At 50.2% G+C, this 17,882-nt stretch overlaps 1 protein-coding gene and 1 long non-coding RNA gene across 2 annotated transcripts in view; one reads left to right on the forward strand and one right to left on the reverse strand.

Annotated features, from left to right (window-relative positions):
- Positions 1 to 13,339, reverse strand: part of Aldh1a3 (aldehyde dehydrogenase 1 family member A3) — a 34,860-nt gene extending 21,521 nt beyond the window's left edge. Inside the window, exons 1-3 of the mRNA XM_006995142.4 lie at positions 13,155 to 13,339; positions 8,436 to 8,540; positions 5,879 to 6,019 (exon numbers count right to left, since the gene is read on the reverse strand). Coding sequence (XP_006995204.2) covers positions 5,879 to 6,019; positions 8,436 to 8,540; positions 13,155 to 13,253 — 345 coding nt within the window. The 5' untranslated portion in view covers positions 13,254 to 13,339. The remainder of the gene's footprint in view (positions 1 to 5,878; positions 6,020 to 8,435; positions 8,541 to 13,154) is intronic.
- A 155-nt stretch (positions 13,340 to 13,494) lies between these two features.
- On the forward strand, positions 13,495 to 16,605 carry LOC143272053 (uncharacterized). Its single transcript, XR_013049440.1, has 3 exons — positions 13,495 to 13,629; positions 14,595 to 14,689; positions 16,165 to 16,605. It is a non-coding gene; the product is annotated as an uncharacterized LOC143272053 (long non-coding RNA).
- Positions 16,606 to 17,882: the final 1,277 nt, after the last annotated feature.

Raw genomic sequence — 17,882 nt, forward strand, 5'->3', positions numbered from 1 at the left:
AGTCCCTACATGTCCCTTCAGAAAGCCTGTCTCTACAATGAAATGGACCTGCCCCTACTGGCCAGGACTGGCTAGCCTTTTTTGCCTGGTGCCTGAGTCAGGGCTGGTGAAGTACGGGCATTCTCTCCCTGCTGCTCATTTGAAGGTGTGCTAGGAGCCACCTAGTCCCTCCAGAGCAGTCTCCACTGTACCATCCAGACCTGTACATTCGTGCACCCCATGGAGCTTCCAGAAGTTTGGCTACCAAGAGGGCAGTGCCTTCTAACAAAAGAGGAAGGGAAGACGTGGGCTTTTCCTTCTCAGCTGAGCTGGTTAGTGTGGCGGTGGAAAGAATGATGGAGCTCACAAGGGTCAAGCCGCCAGCACAAAGATGCAATGCTTTCCAAGCAGGCTGCAGGCCGGATGCGGAAACAGAGCAGGGAGGGCAAGCTGGCTGGACGAGGCGGTCACCCAGGCCAGGGTGCCGCTGCTCAATGTTGGGATTCTTTTCTATTTCTAGCCTGGGTGAAAGAGACCCCTTTGTCCCTCACACAAGCAGCCCTGTGGAGCACTACGCAGAAACCTCCAGTTATCCAGCTTCACAGGAAGTATCCACCCGCTGCCTTGCCTAGGGCTGGATTCCTGCTGAAGTGTCTATGGAGCTGGAGAGAGGAAGGGAGGAGCCTCCTCATTCCTTACCCAGGGCTTTATCCCCAGAGCAATTGCCCGTGTGTTATCATGTACTGGATGTCTCTGCTCCCATTAGAAGATGAAGGAGCAGACGCTCACAACAGGACCCGATGGATGACTCCTTCAGGCTGACCAGCCAGCCAGCACTGACTTCAGCCATCTCAGCCATCACCGGTTAGGCATCCCCAGGCATTTGGAAGGCCTAAGATATTCAGGGCTCTTCTGTCTGACCTTTGCTTCAGAGACAACCAAAGTAAACAACCACTTCCTGTGTGTATGTGATATGTATGGATGTATACATGTTCACGTGTGCACAGACACATGTGCCTATGGGTGTTCATGCATGTAGATGCGTCCTCAATCGCTTGGCACCTTACTTGTTGAGACAGTGTCTCCTTGAGCCTGGCGTTCACTTATTTAGCTAGACTAGCTGGTCCGGCAGCTCTAGGATCCTCCTGTCTCCATCTCCCCAGCCCTGGGATTTACACCCTGCCATGCCCAGCTTTTTAAGCGGTGCCGAGGATTCAAACCTGGGTCTTCATCTTTGTACAGCAAACTCTGTGCGGACCGAGCCATCTCCTAGTCATAGGAGCAGTCTCCCCTGACTGATGCTGGCTGAGCCCCGAGATGTCTTCCACCCCAGTTACCTCTGCTGCAACATGAAGATGTTAACATTTGCACCCTCTTGGGCCTGGTGTGTGAGTTAAGGGAGTCGGGGAACATGGCACTCATCTAAGCAGCCCACGGCAATTGTCCAGGTGGTAACCGGTGGACAGTCCGGCTTTCTCTTATGCACTCGGCAGGGTGATCCTGACGGTGTCCCTGAGGAGGGAGGACCCAGACTTGCTGGAGATGACAGAACTTGGCTAGGTCTGGCTGAGGCCTGAGTCCTACCTGCGGCATCAACCACTTGGAGGCTAACGTGACACCCAGTACCCTGTACCTTTAGCCCCTGTGGACTGGCATCTGAGTCAGTACTTTCGTTTTCTGAGGAGAAGCCTAGCATTCTCCAGATTGTCCAAAGGACCCCAGCTCTGTGAAGTGCCCAAGAGCATGAGCACATTCGTGCATGAAGCTAGGGATCTGTCTGTCACAGCTCCTTGCTGTGACATGGTAAGGGAGAGGACATGGATGGGGCGTTGTGGGAAAGTCCACGACGTGACAACCATCTGTCTCCCATCCTGGATTTCTACCTCTGGCTGGGTGGCCTTGGACAGGGTGCTTACTTTTTCTGGACCTCAACTTCGTGATTTTGAAATGAGATAACACATATTGCAAGTCCAGAGCCTACAAGTCAGCATCTTGGAGGGCATTTAATAAGCATTACCCACAGATTTTTAAATCCTTAACTTAGGCAAGATCACTCAGTTAGAGTAATAACTTGAATTTTCTAGATTGGTTGTAAAGACTTTGTACAAACAAAACCCAGTTCACAATAAATTTAGACAGCAAGTTCTCTAAAGGGGGGGAGGGGTAAGGAGGTGGTAGAGAGCTTGCCTTGTAAGCATGTGGACCTGAGTTCGATCCCCAGGACCCATGTTTAAGAAAAGCCAGGTATGGTGGCAAAGTCTTGTAATTCCTGCATGAAAGGGGCAAAGACAGGTCCCTGAGGCTCACTGGTCAACAAGCCCTGCCTAATTGGTGAGCTCCAAGCAGATCAGAAATTCTGTTTCTAAAAACAAAACAAAACAAAACAAAACAGCATGAAAAACAAAGTGGATTGCTCCTGTGGAACGACACTGGATGTTGACCGCCGGCCTCCACTCACACACATTGAAACATGTACGCACATATCTGTACTCACATGTGGGGCTGGCTAGTGTTTTGTCAACCTGACCCAAGCCAGAGTCATTTGGGAAGAAAGAACCTGGATTGAGAAAATGCCTTCACCAGACTGGTTCGTACACAAGTCCGTGGGGGCATTTTCTTGATTAATGATTGATGGGGAAGACCCACCGCTCACTTTGGACAGGACCACCGTGCTCAGGTGGTCCTGGATGGTATAAGAAGGCAGGTTGAGCAAGCCATGGAGAGGAAGCCAGTAAGCACCACACTTCCATGGCTTCTGCCTCAGCTCCTGCCTTTAGTTCCTGCCCTGATTTCCTCCAGTGATGGAGTGTGACCTGAGAATTCTAAGTGGAAATAAACCCTTTCCTCCCCAAGTTGCTTTTTGGCCATAGTATTTTTATGACAGCAATCGAAACCCTAACTAAGACACCTGTCCATCTTCACATGCACAAGGAAAAGTGAAAAGGAGGAGGAGGAGATTGGAGATAGTCAGAGGGCTGAGCTTGAGAAATCAAATGTTAGCTTCTGACAGAAACAGGTGGTTGTCATGTGACTTACTGCTGTGATACAAACATGAGCCACCCCAGCCACTCTCAGGCTTACTTTTTTTAGTTGTTAAGAGAAAAATGTACCTTCTGAAAGGTGAATGCATCTCAACATTCAGATGCTACAGGATGAGAAAGTTGGGATGGCTGCCCCAAATGCCGGTACACCCAGACTGTAAATGAGGGTCTGGAAATGGTACCTAGGTTGGAAGGTTGATCTTCCATCAGGTGTGTGGGGGGGGGGAGCCCTACTTGGCACCTACCTCGATAAGCACCCCAAAGGCCGCAGCTTGGAGCCCAGCTTGGGCCTCAACAGAGCTAGAAAGCCACAAGCCACTGAGGCCCCCACATCTGTTTCCAAACTTTGAACACTGCATAAACACCCAGCTCCATCCAACCACTGAGCTGGCGAGGGCAGACGACAGAATAAAGCACTTTGCTGCTCAAAAAGGCAGGAAACCATATCAAGGTGGAGAGCGAGGGGGGCACTCCTATGATGTGGTCAGAAGTTTCAAAGCCTCGTTTCCCAGTCATTCTTGGGTCCCTTTAATGTTGTGGCCAAGGGCTGGATCTCATTTCTTGTGGGCGAGCAGGTTGCAGTGGTAAGAACGATGATGTGCTGGGTGCTGTCGCCGTCCCCGTTCCTCCCACCTGTGTCTGTCTGCCATCACAATGCTATCGTGCCATATCGGGCGATGGGACAGGCCGGGGAGGAAGGTGGCCTTGCGCCCGCTTTGCACCACACATGGTACCGACACTTGAGGACAGGGCGGGGAGGGTTGCCCAGGGCACATCCTCTTGAGCCTGCTATTAGCACTCACGGACATTGCAGACTGATGAGCTCATGTGGGGGAAAACAGAAATGTTTTTGAAAAAGCCAGTTTGGCAGCTTGGACAGTGCGGCTGGTTTTCGGTGCGGGAAGAAAGCAGAGACTCTCTGGAGCTTTTAGCCTGGGAGGGAGCTACACTCACTCAGCCTCATTCCTGGGAACAGGAGGCCTAGCAGCTGGGAGGAGGGAAGCAGAGGTCGTGGCATCCACAGACCTCTCTCGAGAAGGGCTCCCCTAGCCCTAAAGAGTACATTCGGGACAAAAGCAAGTCAGTGTCCAGCCTGATACTGTTCTTCCAAAGGGTGGCTACTCTCCTGATTCTCAACATCAGAAAAAAAAAAAAAATTTCTTCTAAATCAATGACCAAAAAGGAGATCTACCTCCCTACAAAATGGGCCTCAAGGTCTGCAACAAAATTTTAAACAAGAAATTGACCTGTCCAACAGACAGCTAGAGTGAATGTGGTCATGGTTCCGAGACCCCCGTGTGGCCAGTGACACAGCTCGGGTACAAGCTCTTGCCACCAAGCCTGAGGACCTGAGCTGGATCCTTGGGACCCATATGGTAAAAGAAGAGAACCAGCTCCTGAAGGTTGTCCTCTGACCTCCATATGCTCACCCTGGCAAGTGCACACCCACACACATGCACCCACCCATCCCCCACAAATAATAATGACGGAAAGCATTAAAACACGAAAGACTTCCTGTGACCCAGAGACCCTCTGGTCATCTACCTCAGGACCAAAGGAGGGCTGACTCTTGCTGCAGAACAGGCTTACAACTTATTAAGGCCTCCCAGCCCCATAGATGAGTCCCACCCATGAGTAGGCTGTATTTCTATCCCTGTCCCTATGTCCTAGTGGAGGAGTTAAGGTCTCCAGAAGTTACTGGCCGGCAGGGAGGTGGGCAGCTCGGATCAGAGCCTGGGGCTTACGTAGCATCAATGTGATGATTGCTATTTTTTATAACAGCTCTCTTCATCGGTGCTTCCTGTGTGCTGGGGACTCTGCTGAGGATTTAAAATGGCTCTTTTCCCCAACACTTGGATATCATTATCTCTGACATTTTACCTGAAGAAATAAATCCCAGGCAGTTAAGAAACCAGCATGTAATTAGTAAGTGGTAAAGCTAGGATTTGAACCCATATCTCTTATGCTGTGGGTCTTTGATAATCAAATCTTGTCCTTGTCAACATTCTGGATGTGTTCACCACTGTCCAGTTCAGGGGTGATACAGGAATGCATTTAGATAATACAAGGTCTTTGATGTTCTATAAACAGTGTCATTTGTTTCAATATTAAAAACAAAAGGACTACAACCAGCTCATTAAGCCCGTGGGATCACCTATATTCTATGATGCCTGAAAACTGTAGGTAGTGCCGAATCCCTAAATACATACTGCATTTTTTCCGATACTAAGTTCCTACAATAAACCTTAGCTTGTAAATCACTGTTAAGAGATGAGAAGCAGCAACTAATAAATGAAATTACAGCAGTTTGCTGTACAAGCCATTTGCTTATTTCCAGGACTTTCCATGTGATATTTTTGAGCAGGGTGTGTGTGGGTGTGGGGGGGGTGATTCTGGATAACTGAAACTTCAGATAAGGGGAGACTAGCATGCCTATGATGAGGTTATATTTATGTTAGCAAGGAACTTAATATGAAGAAGAAAACAGTTAATACATAAATGTCCAGGTGAGGTCAGATGAGCTCAGGCTTTGGTGACCTTCTTTCTGTGAATGTCCCTAGTCTAGAAACCACTGAGGCAGGGGAACTTCCTTTATGCAGTATGGCAATATTTGTTAGAGCACAAACAAAAATATGACCACAAAGCTGAGCTGCAGGGGAGAAAGCCCGACTGCAAGATGAAAAGGATGAAGTCCTGAGGCATGGCCACCTGCTCCCCACGTCCAAAGACCAAATAGACCCATGGCCACACCAAACAAGCACCTCAGATGTTTCCCACCACTTCCCATGGAAACGGTCCCCTCAGTGAGGGGACCAGTGAGGACAGTCCCCCCACACCTGCCCAGTGCCGATACTCACGGCCAGGATGGCACGATCCCTTTCCACAAGATCAGCCAGCTGGTGCAGCAGCTGGCCTCGCCTCAGCGCATCCAGCTGGCGCCACGGGGATCCCCGCTGGAAGGCGGCTTGTGCGGCCTCCACAGCCTTGTCCACATCGGGCTGCATGGCAAACAGAGAGAGAGAGAGTGTCACTTTCCTGGCCACCACCGCAGTCTGAGGGCACAGAAAACAAGGGTGACTTGCCGCCGTGGAGCCAAGGAAGGAGGGGGCAGCCCAGAACATCAAGCAGCGAGTCTTTAAATCCCTTGCATGACTGGGGCCTTCCGAGTAAATTTTTTTTTCTTTACATGGTAAGTCTTGTAAAATATTTCTGACATATTAATGTTTCATAGAGCTGTCAACCTCAAATATTTTTCTGGCTGACCCAGGTCTGAAAGGTTTTCTGGGGCCGCAAGATAACAGCAGCTCAGCTGGCAAGTGTTTGCTATGAAACCTGAAGATCCGAGTTCAACCCCCAGAATCCATAACGCAGAGAGGAACGGCTCCCCCAACCTGCCCTCTGACCTCCCAGTGAACACAGGAGTGTCTGCAGTCATACACGTCACACACACACTAATAATAAATTAAAAAAATTAGAAGGATTTCCCATGTGTCAGCTCCATCTCCACACACACAGAGACCACCATTTCCACACCCAATGTGCTACTTACGGACAAGTAACAACCACAGGTCTTTGTGATTTTACTTTTTAATGCTGAGACTTGAACCTGCTAGACAAGCCTTCCACTACAGAGCCTTGCTCCTGCCCTTGATCTTTTAAAAGGACGGAAGCGAGAGGTATGCAGAGGAGACCCACTTGTCCTCATTTCAGGAAAATGGGCTCTGAAGAGCTGGTTGCTGAGAGACAATGTCTCACCCTGCACCGAGCCTGTCTCCCTAGGGTGATGTGGCAGGTAGTTGATGAGGACCACATTCAGGAGAGGTCTCTGCCAAGAGCATCACCAAAGCCTTCACAGAGTGAGGGCAAGCTTTAGCAAGGGAAATATTGGGCGCTGTGGTTCTTGTCCTGGTTCCTGAGGGGAGGTAGGGGCCTCTCCAGCTGCAAGGGATATGTAGTCTCTGTCTCTGGGTATATAGAGCAAAATATTCATCCAGAGGATGGGAGGAACCAGAGCCTGCCACTGGGTTCCTACTTTTAGGAAGTAGGGGTTTAACATCCATATACCCTCTCTGCCAGAGCCGCCCAGCTTCCTCCCAGCTGCTCTCCATTTCTTTCCTTTTCAGTGTAGGGAACCACAGGGAGCCAGGTCTATGCAGGTGAGCCACTGTGCTTCCTGCACATAGAAAAGCTGTCACCTGTGCAAGAAAATCCAAGTCTTCCTCACCCACTTTGGCCTCCCCAATGCATATAGTAAGGCTATCTGTTCAGCAGGTGTGATGTGCATACCTATAACCTCAGCGTTTAGGAGGTAGAGGCAGGAGGATCCGGAGTTGGAGGCAAGACTGGCCTAAATAGTGAGAACTACCTCAAGAAACCAAGGGCTGAGGGTGTTGCTCAGCACTAGAGTGCTTACCCAGCATGCAAAAGGCCCTGGGATTGACCTGCAACCCCCCCCCCCAGCCCAAATTATCTAGCACCTGTAATCCCAGGAAGATCCCTGGAAGCCTAGGAATTTTCCACTAGCCTGGAAAATAATGCAAGCTGGTGTCTCAGAATGGCAGATGGGGGAGAAAAGAGAGAGAGGGGGGAATGGAGGAAGGGAAGTAGGATGGTGAGGGGAAAGGAAGAGAAAAAAGGAGGAGAGGAAGGAAGAAAGGCAGAAGAAAGGCAGGCGGACGATCCATCCAGTACTCCAGTGGTTAAACAGAGGGTCATGGTTTTCTCCCTTGTGTAGGAGGCTATCACCCTAATCAGCTTTTCTTTAGAGGCCCTTCTATTTAAAACACATTTATGGCCTTGAAAGGTAAAAAAAGGCTACATGCAGAGGTCCCTCCACGTCTGTGTGATAAAGGAGACCTTACACCAGGCAAAAAGGTCTACACAGACTACAGTCTCATTTCATGTGCATTTCCACAGCCAAGAAACTATGCAGTCATGTGACATATCACTACCCCCAGGATCATTTCGGAGCATCTTCCCCATCCTTCAAGCCCCCCTTCCTCCCTCCCCCCCCCTTTTTTTATAAGTGTCTCCTGCCAGAATGCTACTTTTGTTGAAACACACCAGCAGGAAATGCCTTCTCGAAAGATTCTTTAATGCTTACAGGTTGAAATAATTGATTTGAGGAAAAAAAAAAAAAACAACCAACCCTTCCCTTCAGCTGTGTGATGAAGGCAGCTGAGGTCATCCTCAGAGATGGAGAAACATCCATCAAAGATGGTGACTCTTTGCAGAAGACCATCTGTAATTGATCTCATGCTCGGCTGTGTCTGAGCTGCACATACCGACCAGCTGCTGTGGTTGCCCGGGCCCTACCTGGAAGTGGGCCCACGCGTCCTACAGCCAAGCCACACGGCCTCCCCAGCCCTCACGTCTCTCTAATCGAATTACTGAGAAAAGGCGGAGAGGACCGACCTTATCGCCTTCTTCCACCTCGCAGATTTTCTCCAGAGTCGAAGGGTTGTATGTGGCAAACTTTTTTCCGCTCTTGGATCCGTGCCAATCGTTGTTGATAAATATCTAACCGGGAAAGGAAGTGCAACAAATTAGCTTTAAATCAAAATCATACAATTTCAACGTGCTAAGGATCTTAGGTAACGTCTTGTCCGCTTTCTTCCCTGCCCCCTTCCCTGGATGTTTTATAGTGAGACCTGGAGTAGGGGGCAGAACACGGACTCACACGAAGCAACCGATGGGGGACGGCCTCACAGTTAGAACCGATTTGACATAATTAATCTAAAGCCCTTTTGAGTTATTTTTCTAAATTACATCTTTGTTTGTAGCAATAGTGTGGATTTGCCAAGGAACACCTGAATTAAATGGTTACAAGGGATATGCACGCTGAAGCTTGTACAGGGGTAGGGCTTTAACGGGAGGGTGGGCAGGCTTGTGGACGTACAATTTGCCGGGTCCCAAAAGGCTGTAAGCCATGCACGCCCCTTTCTGCTTCCAAGCAAGACCCCCGGGACCTAGCTTTATTCAAGATCTTCCCATTACTCCTCAGGCTTCGTTAGGCCACACGGTGGCATGGTCTCTTCATCCCCTTTACAGTGTTTGCCTCCTGGGGCCTTTTACAAAGCCAGTGTGGGAACACAGAGTTAACTAGCTGGGTTAGAAACCTTTTAGATTACATTAAGGGATATAGAAAGCCACCATTTACATCCAGAAATAAGTAGCTCATAAAACATTATTTTATAGAAGCCTCAATTATCCGAAACATAGCTGAAAATACAGTATTTAAAAAGAATTCATCAAATTGGCGCGCTGAGACCCATTCGATTTACTCTGACTTTTTTCCTAAGCTCTAATCACCTTTAAAAGATGACGTTAAAAGTTGTGGCTTTGGGGGGAGGGGGGCTGGAGAGATGGCTCAGCAGTAAAGAGCTTTGGCTGCTCTTCCAGAGGACTCAGATTCAATTCCCAGCACCCACATGGCAGCTCAGAACTGTCTGTAATGCCAATTCTAGGGGACCCGACACCCTCACACAGACATACATGCAGGCAAACACCAATGCACATGAAATAAAAAATTAAAAAAAAGAATGTGGCTTTTGGAAAGAACCAGAAACAGAGGGGACCCATAATACACAAAGCAGGTTCTGATGGCATAGGACTGTCAGCCACCAGGACAGCCAGATTCTGGGGCCTCATTCATGCAGCCCACCCACAGGAAAGGCTGTCACAGGCCTGCCTGAATTCTACAGCCTGAAACATATCACATGACTATGCAAGTTAGTCAAATGATAATGATAGTTTTTTTCTCTGTGGAGCTAATTTCAATAATGGAAGTCAATTCCTTTGGAACAGGACAAAGCCCGGCTGATAGCGGATGTGAGAGCAGCCATCCCTGAGCGCGGGGCTTGGTTGCCATTGCTTTAGACTCTCTTGTATAGGTTTTGAAGCAGAAGGAAATCAACTCAGGCTACCTCTGGAGTGAACCTCAAACACTGGCCAGGGAGGTGAGCAGAGGCTACTCCAGACCCTCAGTATGGAGTTTAGAGCCGAGAGCGTGAAGTTCCAGGAGGGCATACCCATCCAACTTCTGGAAGCTCAGAGCCTTCCGTGTGAGGCCAGGCCCCCAGGGAAGCATGAGAGGAAAAGGCCTGGCTACAATTACAGGTTTATTCTTCCAGCTGAAACCAAATCCAAGTGTTCACTTTTGCCATGCAGCAAGTAATTACTCGGCAACAGCGAGAAATTAATAAGCAGAGAAGGAGTTAGAGCGGAGAGGAAAGTGAAGCCAGGAGCAGGCCCATTTGAAGGAAGATGAAATTTCGTCGGTTAGATAATAGAGACTGTCAGGGAAAACTGCTGATTCTAGGTCCTTCCTGGTGTCAATTCCAAGGAGGAGGGAAAATGAGAAGGGTGGCAAAACAGAGTCTAAAGAGCAGGGGATGGAGGCAGACTGCAGTGATCGGATGTCTGCTCCATGTACCTCATCTCTAGACAAACTCTTCAAAAAATATACATGTTACCTGGTTGTTCATGACATTGGTCCTTAGACCTCGCCAACCATGACCTCAAATAAAAATTCCAGCCTGGTTGACCATATTTCTCCATCACAGTGTTTCTCATTGAGCGAAGCTGTTTTCATTATCCCACTAGTAAGTGATCTGGTAAGTGGTTCCCACTGCTGTTTTTTTTTTTTTTTTTTTTTTTTTTCCCACTAAAGCAACTCATAAACACAAATGAAGAAACAGTCCTGGGCGTGGCCCACCACCGATGCTGGCTGAATTGTTGTGAATCATAACATGCTAGCTGACAGGTCTAGAAAGGAACTGTCTTCATTGACTTGTGAACCGGCAGGAACAGAGCATTACTGAGATATAAGGTTGAAGATACTTTGAGACGTAAATAGAATTCAGGTTTTACCAAAGGACCTGGAAGGCGTACTGGGCTGGATAGAGGGAAAGGTGATGGTCACAAAAGCAACTTCCATCGGACTCAGCTAAATTCAAAATGCCTACATTTTCAGGAGATTTGGGGGAATTTTACTTCTCATGAAAGAGATAGTAAGATTTGTATTTTCGTGAATTAAAACACCTCTGCTATTGGAAGACATTTTATAAAGAGAACCTCTGCTATTGGAAGACATTTTATAAAGAAATTGTGTCCCTAAAATGGAAGGGGATGTCATCTTCTACGATCAGTATGGAAACCCTCCAGAGGACCCTCCCTCTCCTCACCAGAATCACTCACATGACCCTATGCCCAATATAAAAATCTGAGGAAGATGAAGGAGCTTTGATAGAGTCATGAAAGCTGGTAGATCGTCCTGCCATGGCCTGAGCTCAAACCGGTCCTCCATGTTGGAGAGGTGCGGTGAGTCAGGAAAACCGCACACCCTTGCTGGCTCCCATGCTTCACAGCCGACTGTTTGTCCCCGCCCTGGAATCTGCTCTTCCACATCTTCTGTCGCCCAGGGCACCCTGATAGTACAAGGCTCACCTTGGCCTTTTAATTCTTATAGGAGGGCTCTGCAGAGGCGCTCAAGGAGCAAGGAGGGAGCAGGCAGAATCAATAAGGGGTGGAAGGTGTAGCCAGATGTCAGGCTGCTGTGAGAAAGTATCTCCTGGAACCTTCCAAGGATCCCAGCTCTCGGCCCTCTGCATCTTGATCAGACACACCCGCACCTTCCACCCGCAAAGCGGGAGGGGGCTCTGTCAGGACAGCAATCACTCCTCCGAGCCTCCCAGGATCCCCTCCGTAAAGGCTGCAAAGGCACCTTAAAAGTGTTCCGGGGATTCGCCTAGGAAGAGGCCAACTTTTTCTGCCAGGTCGACAGACAGTTGTGGGAAGACACAAGACACTAAGCAAAGGGCCAGTCCTGTTCATTTTCTGGTTGCTGTGGTGTTTTACAGAACTGTAAAAACAAAACAAAGCCTCTGCCGCCGCCAGAACAAGAACCACATCGCGGTTTGGGATGAAAAATGAAGCCATTATTCCTACCGTTCCCAGCGCTGGCGTTGGAATCCTCCCTCTAACGCTGATACGATTAAGGAAACTACATTTGAAAAACTTTCAGACCTTCCAAGGCTGTGCCTCTCTTTCTTACAGAGCCTTCCTTGGGAAAACGGTTCATGTAAATGCCATGCAATTTATATGTCGGCATGGACAACTTTGGGGATTAAATGCCAACGGATCAGAATCTGAAGGCCACACATCGCGGCCTGCCGCCTTCACCTTTTGATTAAAATTATTCCAGAGGGATAATTGCTACTTCTGAAAATAAAATTGATGAGAGTGGTTTCTGAGCATTGGGACAGCTGGAGGGGAGCTATGGATACGGTGTGCAAATAAGATGGGTTGAAGTTTCCAGACCTGAAGCCAAAAGCTGCCCCGGATCTGAGTCCCTCAGACACCCCCGCATCCAGCAGGCACAGAGCAGTGCATCCCAGAGTTTATGGTTGCTCTTCCTCCGGGGACTCTGCTCTGTTCCCAGATATCACCATTGTCCCTGCAGCTCAGAGCAGGTGTCTCATCCCTCTGCCTGTTCCAGCAAAGGCCACTACTCCTGGGCACTGTCTGCAGCCTCGTTCAATCCGCAGCTCAGCTTCCCCAGGCCCAGTCCTCGGATGCTCACCAGTGATCTCCATCCTCCCTCCTCAGGTCGACTGGTAAGCTGGGTTCAGGCTGAGCACACAGAAGATGCTTCTCTCATTGCCCTGGAAGACCTACCTCCCAGTTGCAGTCCCTAAAGTGGCGCATAGTTGAAACTCATCTTGGAGTCGTCAGGCACCTCTAGCCCTACCCACAGACCAGGTCCTCCAGACCAGAAACCCCTCTGCCAAGAAGTCCCTGTGCGCCCAGTCACTGCGGCAAGGACCAGCACTCAAAGTGGGCGATGGCCCGGGCACATCGGGGCCTCTGCAGGCTGTAACTCCAAGCGCAGCTTGGGTGCTTGCGGAGTTACATCCTTGCTCCTCAGGTTTTGGGGCTTAAATCGCCGAGCCAGAGGCGCGGGTGCTCTCCAAAAAGAGAGGTTTCCGAGGAGCCGGACCCCACCAGAGACTCTCAGGTATGGGCAGCTCCCTGTGGACTCCCAGCAGGGTTGGCTCCTGGTCCCCGCTTTCCCTACCAGACTGCTGGGCGCGAGAATCCGAGGCCGTCGGGTGGAAGGGGAGCCCTCCTCACCTTGGTGAACTTCACCTCCAAGTTGCGGATGGGGCGCGGCAGGGCAGGCGGTTTCCCATCCGGCTGTCCGTTTTCCACAGCCCCGTTGGTGGTGGCCATGGCTGGTCTGCGCTCCCCAGCCCGAGTCCCGACGCACCGGCTCTGCCTGGGCGGTGCGCAGCCTGCTCCGGGTGACAGCTCCGCGCCTTTATGAGCGCCCCACGCCTCCCGCCCAAGGGGCCGCCTAATTGGCTGCAGGACCGAGGAAGGGAGGGCGGGCGCGGGAGGGGAGGAGGGGACCGGGCCGCGGCAGCCACCCCTCCCGCTGTCCCTGCCCCTGCGGGAGCGGGACGGCGACCTGGGCTGCGGCCGGAGTGAGCTCTGCGTACGGCCGGGCGGCCACACCACGGGCTTCTGCAGCCCAGGAGGCTGTCCTTACGCGAGCTCCGAGAGGGACTTCAGGGCCTGGAACTCGCAGGACTCGGACACCAGTCAGGTCAGGGAGCTGGCGCGCCGCGATCGCGGTAACAGACCCCCTCTCCAAGCAATCAGAAGAAGACTTTGCCGGAGGCACCTATGGTCCCCCGCCGCCGCAGCGGCTCCTTGCACTTGACCAACTTTGGCGGGAGTGAGCGCTCGCTCTGGGGCCCTTCGCTGCGCCTGGAATCTGGGCATCGGGCGGCCACCACCCATCGCTGCCTCAGCTCGGGGTCCAGGGGCCAGACGCCTGCACTTCATTCTGCCCAAGCTAGGGCCGTCAGTGGCCAGAGGTCCACTCTGAGCAGGGCCGGCAGCGAACTTCCTTCACACCCAAGAAAGAAGGCAAAAGCGAGGCGACAGCTCTTATGTACCGCCCTTGGGAGCCTTCTGGCTGCTGGTCCTCTGATCTTCATAAGCACACACCACCCTCGGGCCCAGCCCAAGAGAGACTATTATTTAATATTTGAAACGCATGAATTAAATCTCCGTTTTAAAAATGAAAAAAAAAAAAGAAACACAAAAGTCATGAGATCTTTGCAGCTATCTGCTTTCAGACTCAAAGCTCTTAATGTTTGTTTCTCAAAATTGCCAAGAAGGGGTAGGGATGAAGGCATGTCCAGCTCCTCTTATTTTGCCATTTAGGGAGTGATCCATTCATCCCAGGAACTAGTGTTAAGCCCCATATGACTCGGGAAAGCGTCTCACCCAGGTGTAGGGTGGTTTCATCAAAGAGTGAGGCTTGAACTCCCCCAGAGGAGAGGCGGTACCATCTCCGAGAGGCTCAGCCATCTCTTTCTGTGAGGATTCCTAAGGGAGCCGGTGAAATGGCTCCCCTGTTCTAGTGTCCATCTCTGTCCTCTGTGTCTTCACTGGAGTGTTACTAGGCGGCCTTCTGCATAGTCGGATAAGCCGCGAACCTTTGGAAAGGTCCCATTGGCGCTCTGCTCTCTCTGATGGTGGGAAGGTCTTCTGCTGTTATAGGTTTGAGCACACAAGGGAGACTGGAGGAGGACTGTGAGCCCCCAAATGAGTGAGGAGGACCGACAGACATCTGAGAATCTGCCTTTGATACTAAGGTAACCAACACTCACCCCTCATCTTCCCTGCCCTTTCTGGGCTCTCTGCTTCTGCGGCTGGTCCCATGACCCTCACCTTGGTCTATTGAAAACATCTAGGATGTCTCCCACCAGGGTCCCTGGATGCTGAGTCCCACCATGTGAGTGTTTTTGAAATAGTAAAAGACCCTCCCCTGTGCAGTGGCCAAGGACCAAAGGCTGGCAGCTGTCACAAGCCTATCAGAACTCCCATGCCACAAGTTTACCTGAGATCCTGCCTGGGTTATCAGTTTGTCAGGTCTTTAGGAAAATACAAACTCCAAAAATGTACAGAGGACATTGTATTTATTAAATAATCGCTGGATGGATGCGGGAGGGAAATGGGATTGGGAAGTAGAACTCTGCTCAAAGGTGGATAGCGGTCACCACCAGCTGCAGCGTGGGCAATGCAGGTAGCCTCCACTCACACGCCAAGACTTCCCCCTGACCTGTGGCATCTGCAGAGCCTTTGAGGCAGTGGCAGGTGCCACAGACAGAGCGCTCACCTTTGACTCTTCTTGTTGATTCCATGTGATCCTGAAGGCACAGCAGAACACTCAACGATAGACCTTCCCTGTAGCAGGCAGTTCCCAAAGAGCAGGTGTGTGTGTGTGTGTGTGTGTGTGTGTGTGTGTGTGTGTGTGTGTGTAAGGGGGGGGGAATGAAGTTGGCTCTGGGCTTGTCCTGACTGGAAGGCTCTTCCTCCACTCCCTTTGGCTTGTCATTCAGCAGGCAGGGAGAAGTTGAGATGCTCAAGTTCCCATTTTACAGGTGAGTAAACAGAGGCAGGTGGCTACTTGCCCCTAGACATCCACTGTCTTAGAGGAACCAAAGGCAAACAGTGGGAGCGGGTGGTGCAGGGTGTGAGGAGAGGTTCCTGTTAAATTTCTCTGTCTCATTTATTCACCCCAGGATATGCCCGTGTCCCAAGGTGGCCCCATGTCAGCCGATGCAGTTAAGATAATAAGTGCTTTATGGGGTGATAAAACAGTGGGCTTGTCCCTTCTGGCTGTGTCTACTAGGAACCAAAGTCGTGGTCTTGGCCACAGGGATGACGTGGCCCTAGGGATTGAAGGAGGAGGGACCCATTACTTGCAGAGCGGGGTCACCAGGTGTTTGGGAGCTCCCTGAGCCTGGGGGTGGGTGAGGGCCCAGCCTCCCTCCCCCATCCCTGCCTCAACCCCAGCTGTGTGTTCACGGGGTGGACACTGGAGCAAGCACTGAACTTTCCTTTCCTTTCCTGTGACCCCCTTCCCACTTCCCAGCACTTGGGAAGACTCAAGCAAGAGAATGCTGGATAGACTGTAAAGTGCTGTGTACAAGTCTGTTCTTAATTCTCCCGTTTCCCCTAGCAGACGTTTCTCCTTAGACGTCAGCACACTGCCCTCATTCCTTCGTGGCTTATGGAGCTGTCGCAGCCCACACTTTCCTGCTAATTTCCTCGTTTTTGTATTCAGGTTGGTGGTGCTGGCCCTGCCTGAGACTGGGCTTCTTGGCATGTGCGTTATGTGATCTGGGACTATGTTGAAGGCTTGTTGGTGTGATCAACATTCAATAGCAATAAGCATCACGAGGGCAGTGTGGAGAGATGGTTTGGTTCCCAGCACCCACATGGCGCCTCACAACTGTCTATAACTCCAGCTCCAGGGGATCCGACACGGTTGTCCGGTTTCTGTGGCTGTTGCACATATGTGGTGTGCATACCGACGTGCAGGCAAAGCGCTCGTACACGTATAAATGAATAACTAATAAATAGTTTTACAAAGCGTGGGGACTGGAGGAGTGGTTCAGTCACTTAAGTACTTGCTGACGGAGCAGGAGGACCCGAGTGGGATCCTCAGCACCTGTGTGAAAAAGCTCTTCACGGCAGGCAGCCTGTGCCTGTAATCCCAGCACTCGATGGGGAGGTGGAAACAGGTGGATCCCCGGAGGTCACTGGCCAGTCAGTCTCTTGGAAGTGAGGAGTGATGAGAAAGTCACCTGATGTCAGCGTCCGGCCTCCACACAAATACGCATGACGGAAAAACTGAGATGAAAGAGGATAGATAATGTCTCTCACATCCCAACCTAATTCCCTTTTCAAACCGTGAGTGTTTGTGGGAGATGCCAAAATCTATAATAAATGTAATTCATAATGGGTAGGACAGAATCCACCCTTTATTTTATTCTATCCCAAGTCTGGCGTCTGAGCCTCTGTGAGGAGTGTCTGGACCTTTTGGGGGTCTCTAGCATCCTGGAACTGTCTCTCCTTGCCCAAACCACTCATCTCACTCAGCAATTAGGAGCCTGACCCTATCTAGGTCCATGGGTGTGCACCCTGAAAGACTTCCCAGAGAGCTGAGCTTTTCCAACAAGGAGGTTCTTTGATAAACAGAAGGCAGTGTTATTCTCAGGTGGCCTCTGGTGGCTCAGGACAAGTAACCCAACCTCAGTTTTCTTGGCTATAAATGGGGGTGAAAGGTGCTCTAATACTAAGGCAATGTTGATTTTATTATGAGTACTTCTTTACTAGGATCACCGAAGCATTGTCTGTATTTTGTGGAAACTGTCCAATATTAACTAAATTCATTTGAACAGGCAAGTTCTTACCATTCTATTTTTATAAATTATGATTCCTTACATCCTCCTTCCCGATGCTACAACTTTGTGGGAACATGCAAACAAATCTCCTTTCCTATGTTCTCCTAGTTTGCTTTTGCTGTGACAAAAAAATACTTTGATTAAAAGCAATTTAGGTGAGTGAGGAAAGGGTTTATTTGGCTTATACTTCCAGGCCACGATCGGTCATTGAGGGAAGTCGGGCAGGAATTGAAGGAAGGAACCTAGAGGCAGGAACCATGGAGGAATGCTGCTTCCTGGTTCACTCAATGGCTTATCCTCAGCTAGCTGCTTTTCATATCCAGCCCAGGTTCACCTGCATAGGGATGGTGCCGCTCACAGTAGGCTGAGCCCTCCTGCATCGATGGTCAATGAAGACAGTCTTTCACAGACATGGTCCTAGGTAAATCTGATCCGGGCAGTTCCTCAATTAAAGTTCCCTCTTCTAAGATGATTCTAGGTTGTTTCAGAAAAAAACAAAAACAAAAACAAAAACTAATCATCACAAGTGTGAATCAGCTTTCTGGTTCTGAAACAAAATGCCTGGGACAAGTATCTGGATATCAGTTCATACTTC

The sequence above is a fragment of the Peromyscus maniculatus genome, chromosome 1, assembly GCF_049852395.1.
Source record: "Peromyscus maniculatus bairdii isolate BWxNUB_F1_BW_parent chromosome 1, HU_Pman_BW_mat_3.1, whole genome shotgun sequence".
NCBI classification, from domain to species: domain Eukaryota; kingdom Metazoa; phylum Chordata; class Mammalia; order Rodentia; family Cricetidae; genus Peromyscus; species Peromyscus maniculatus.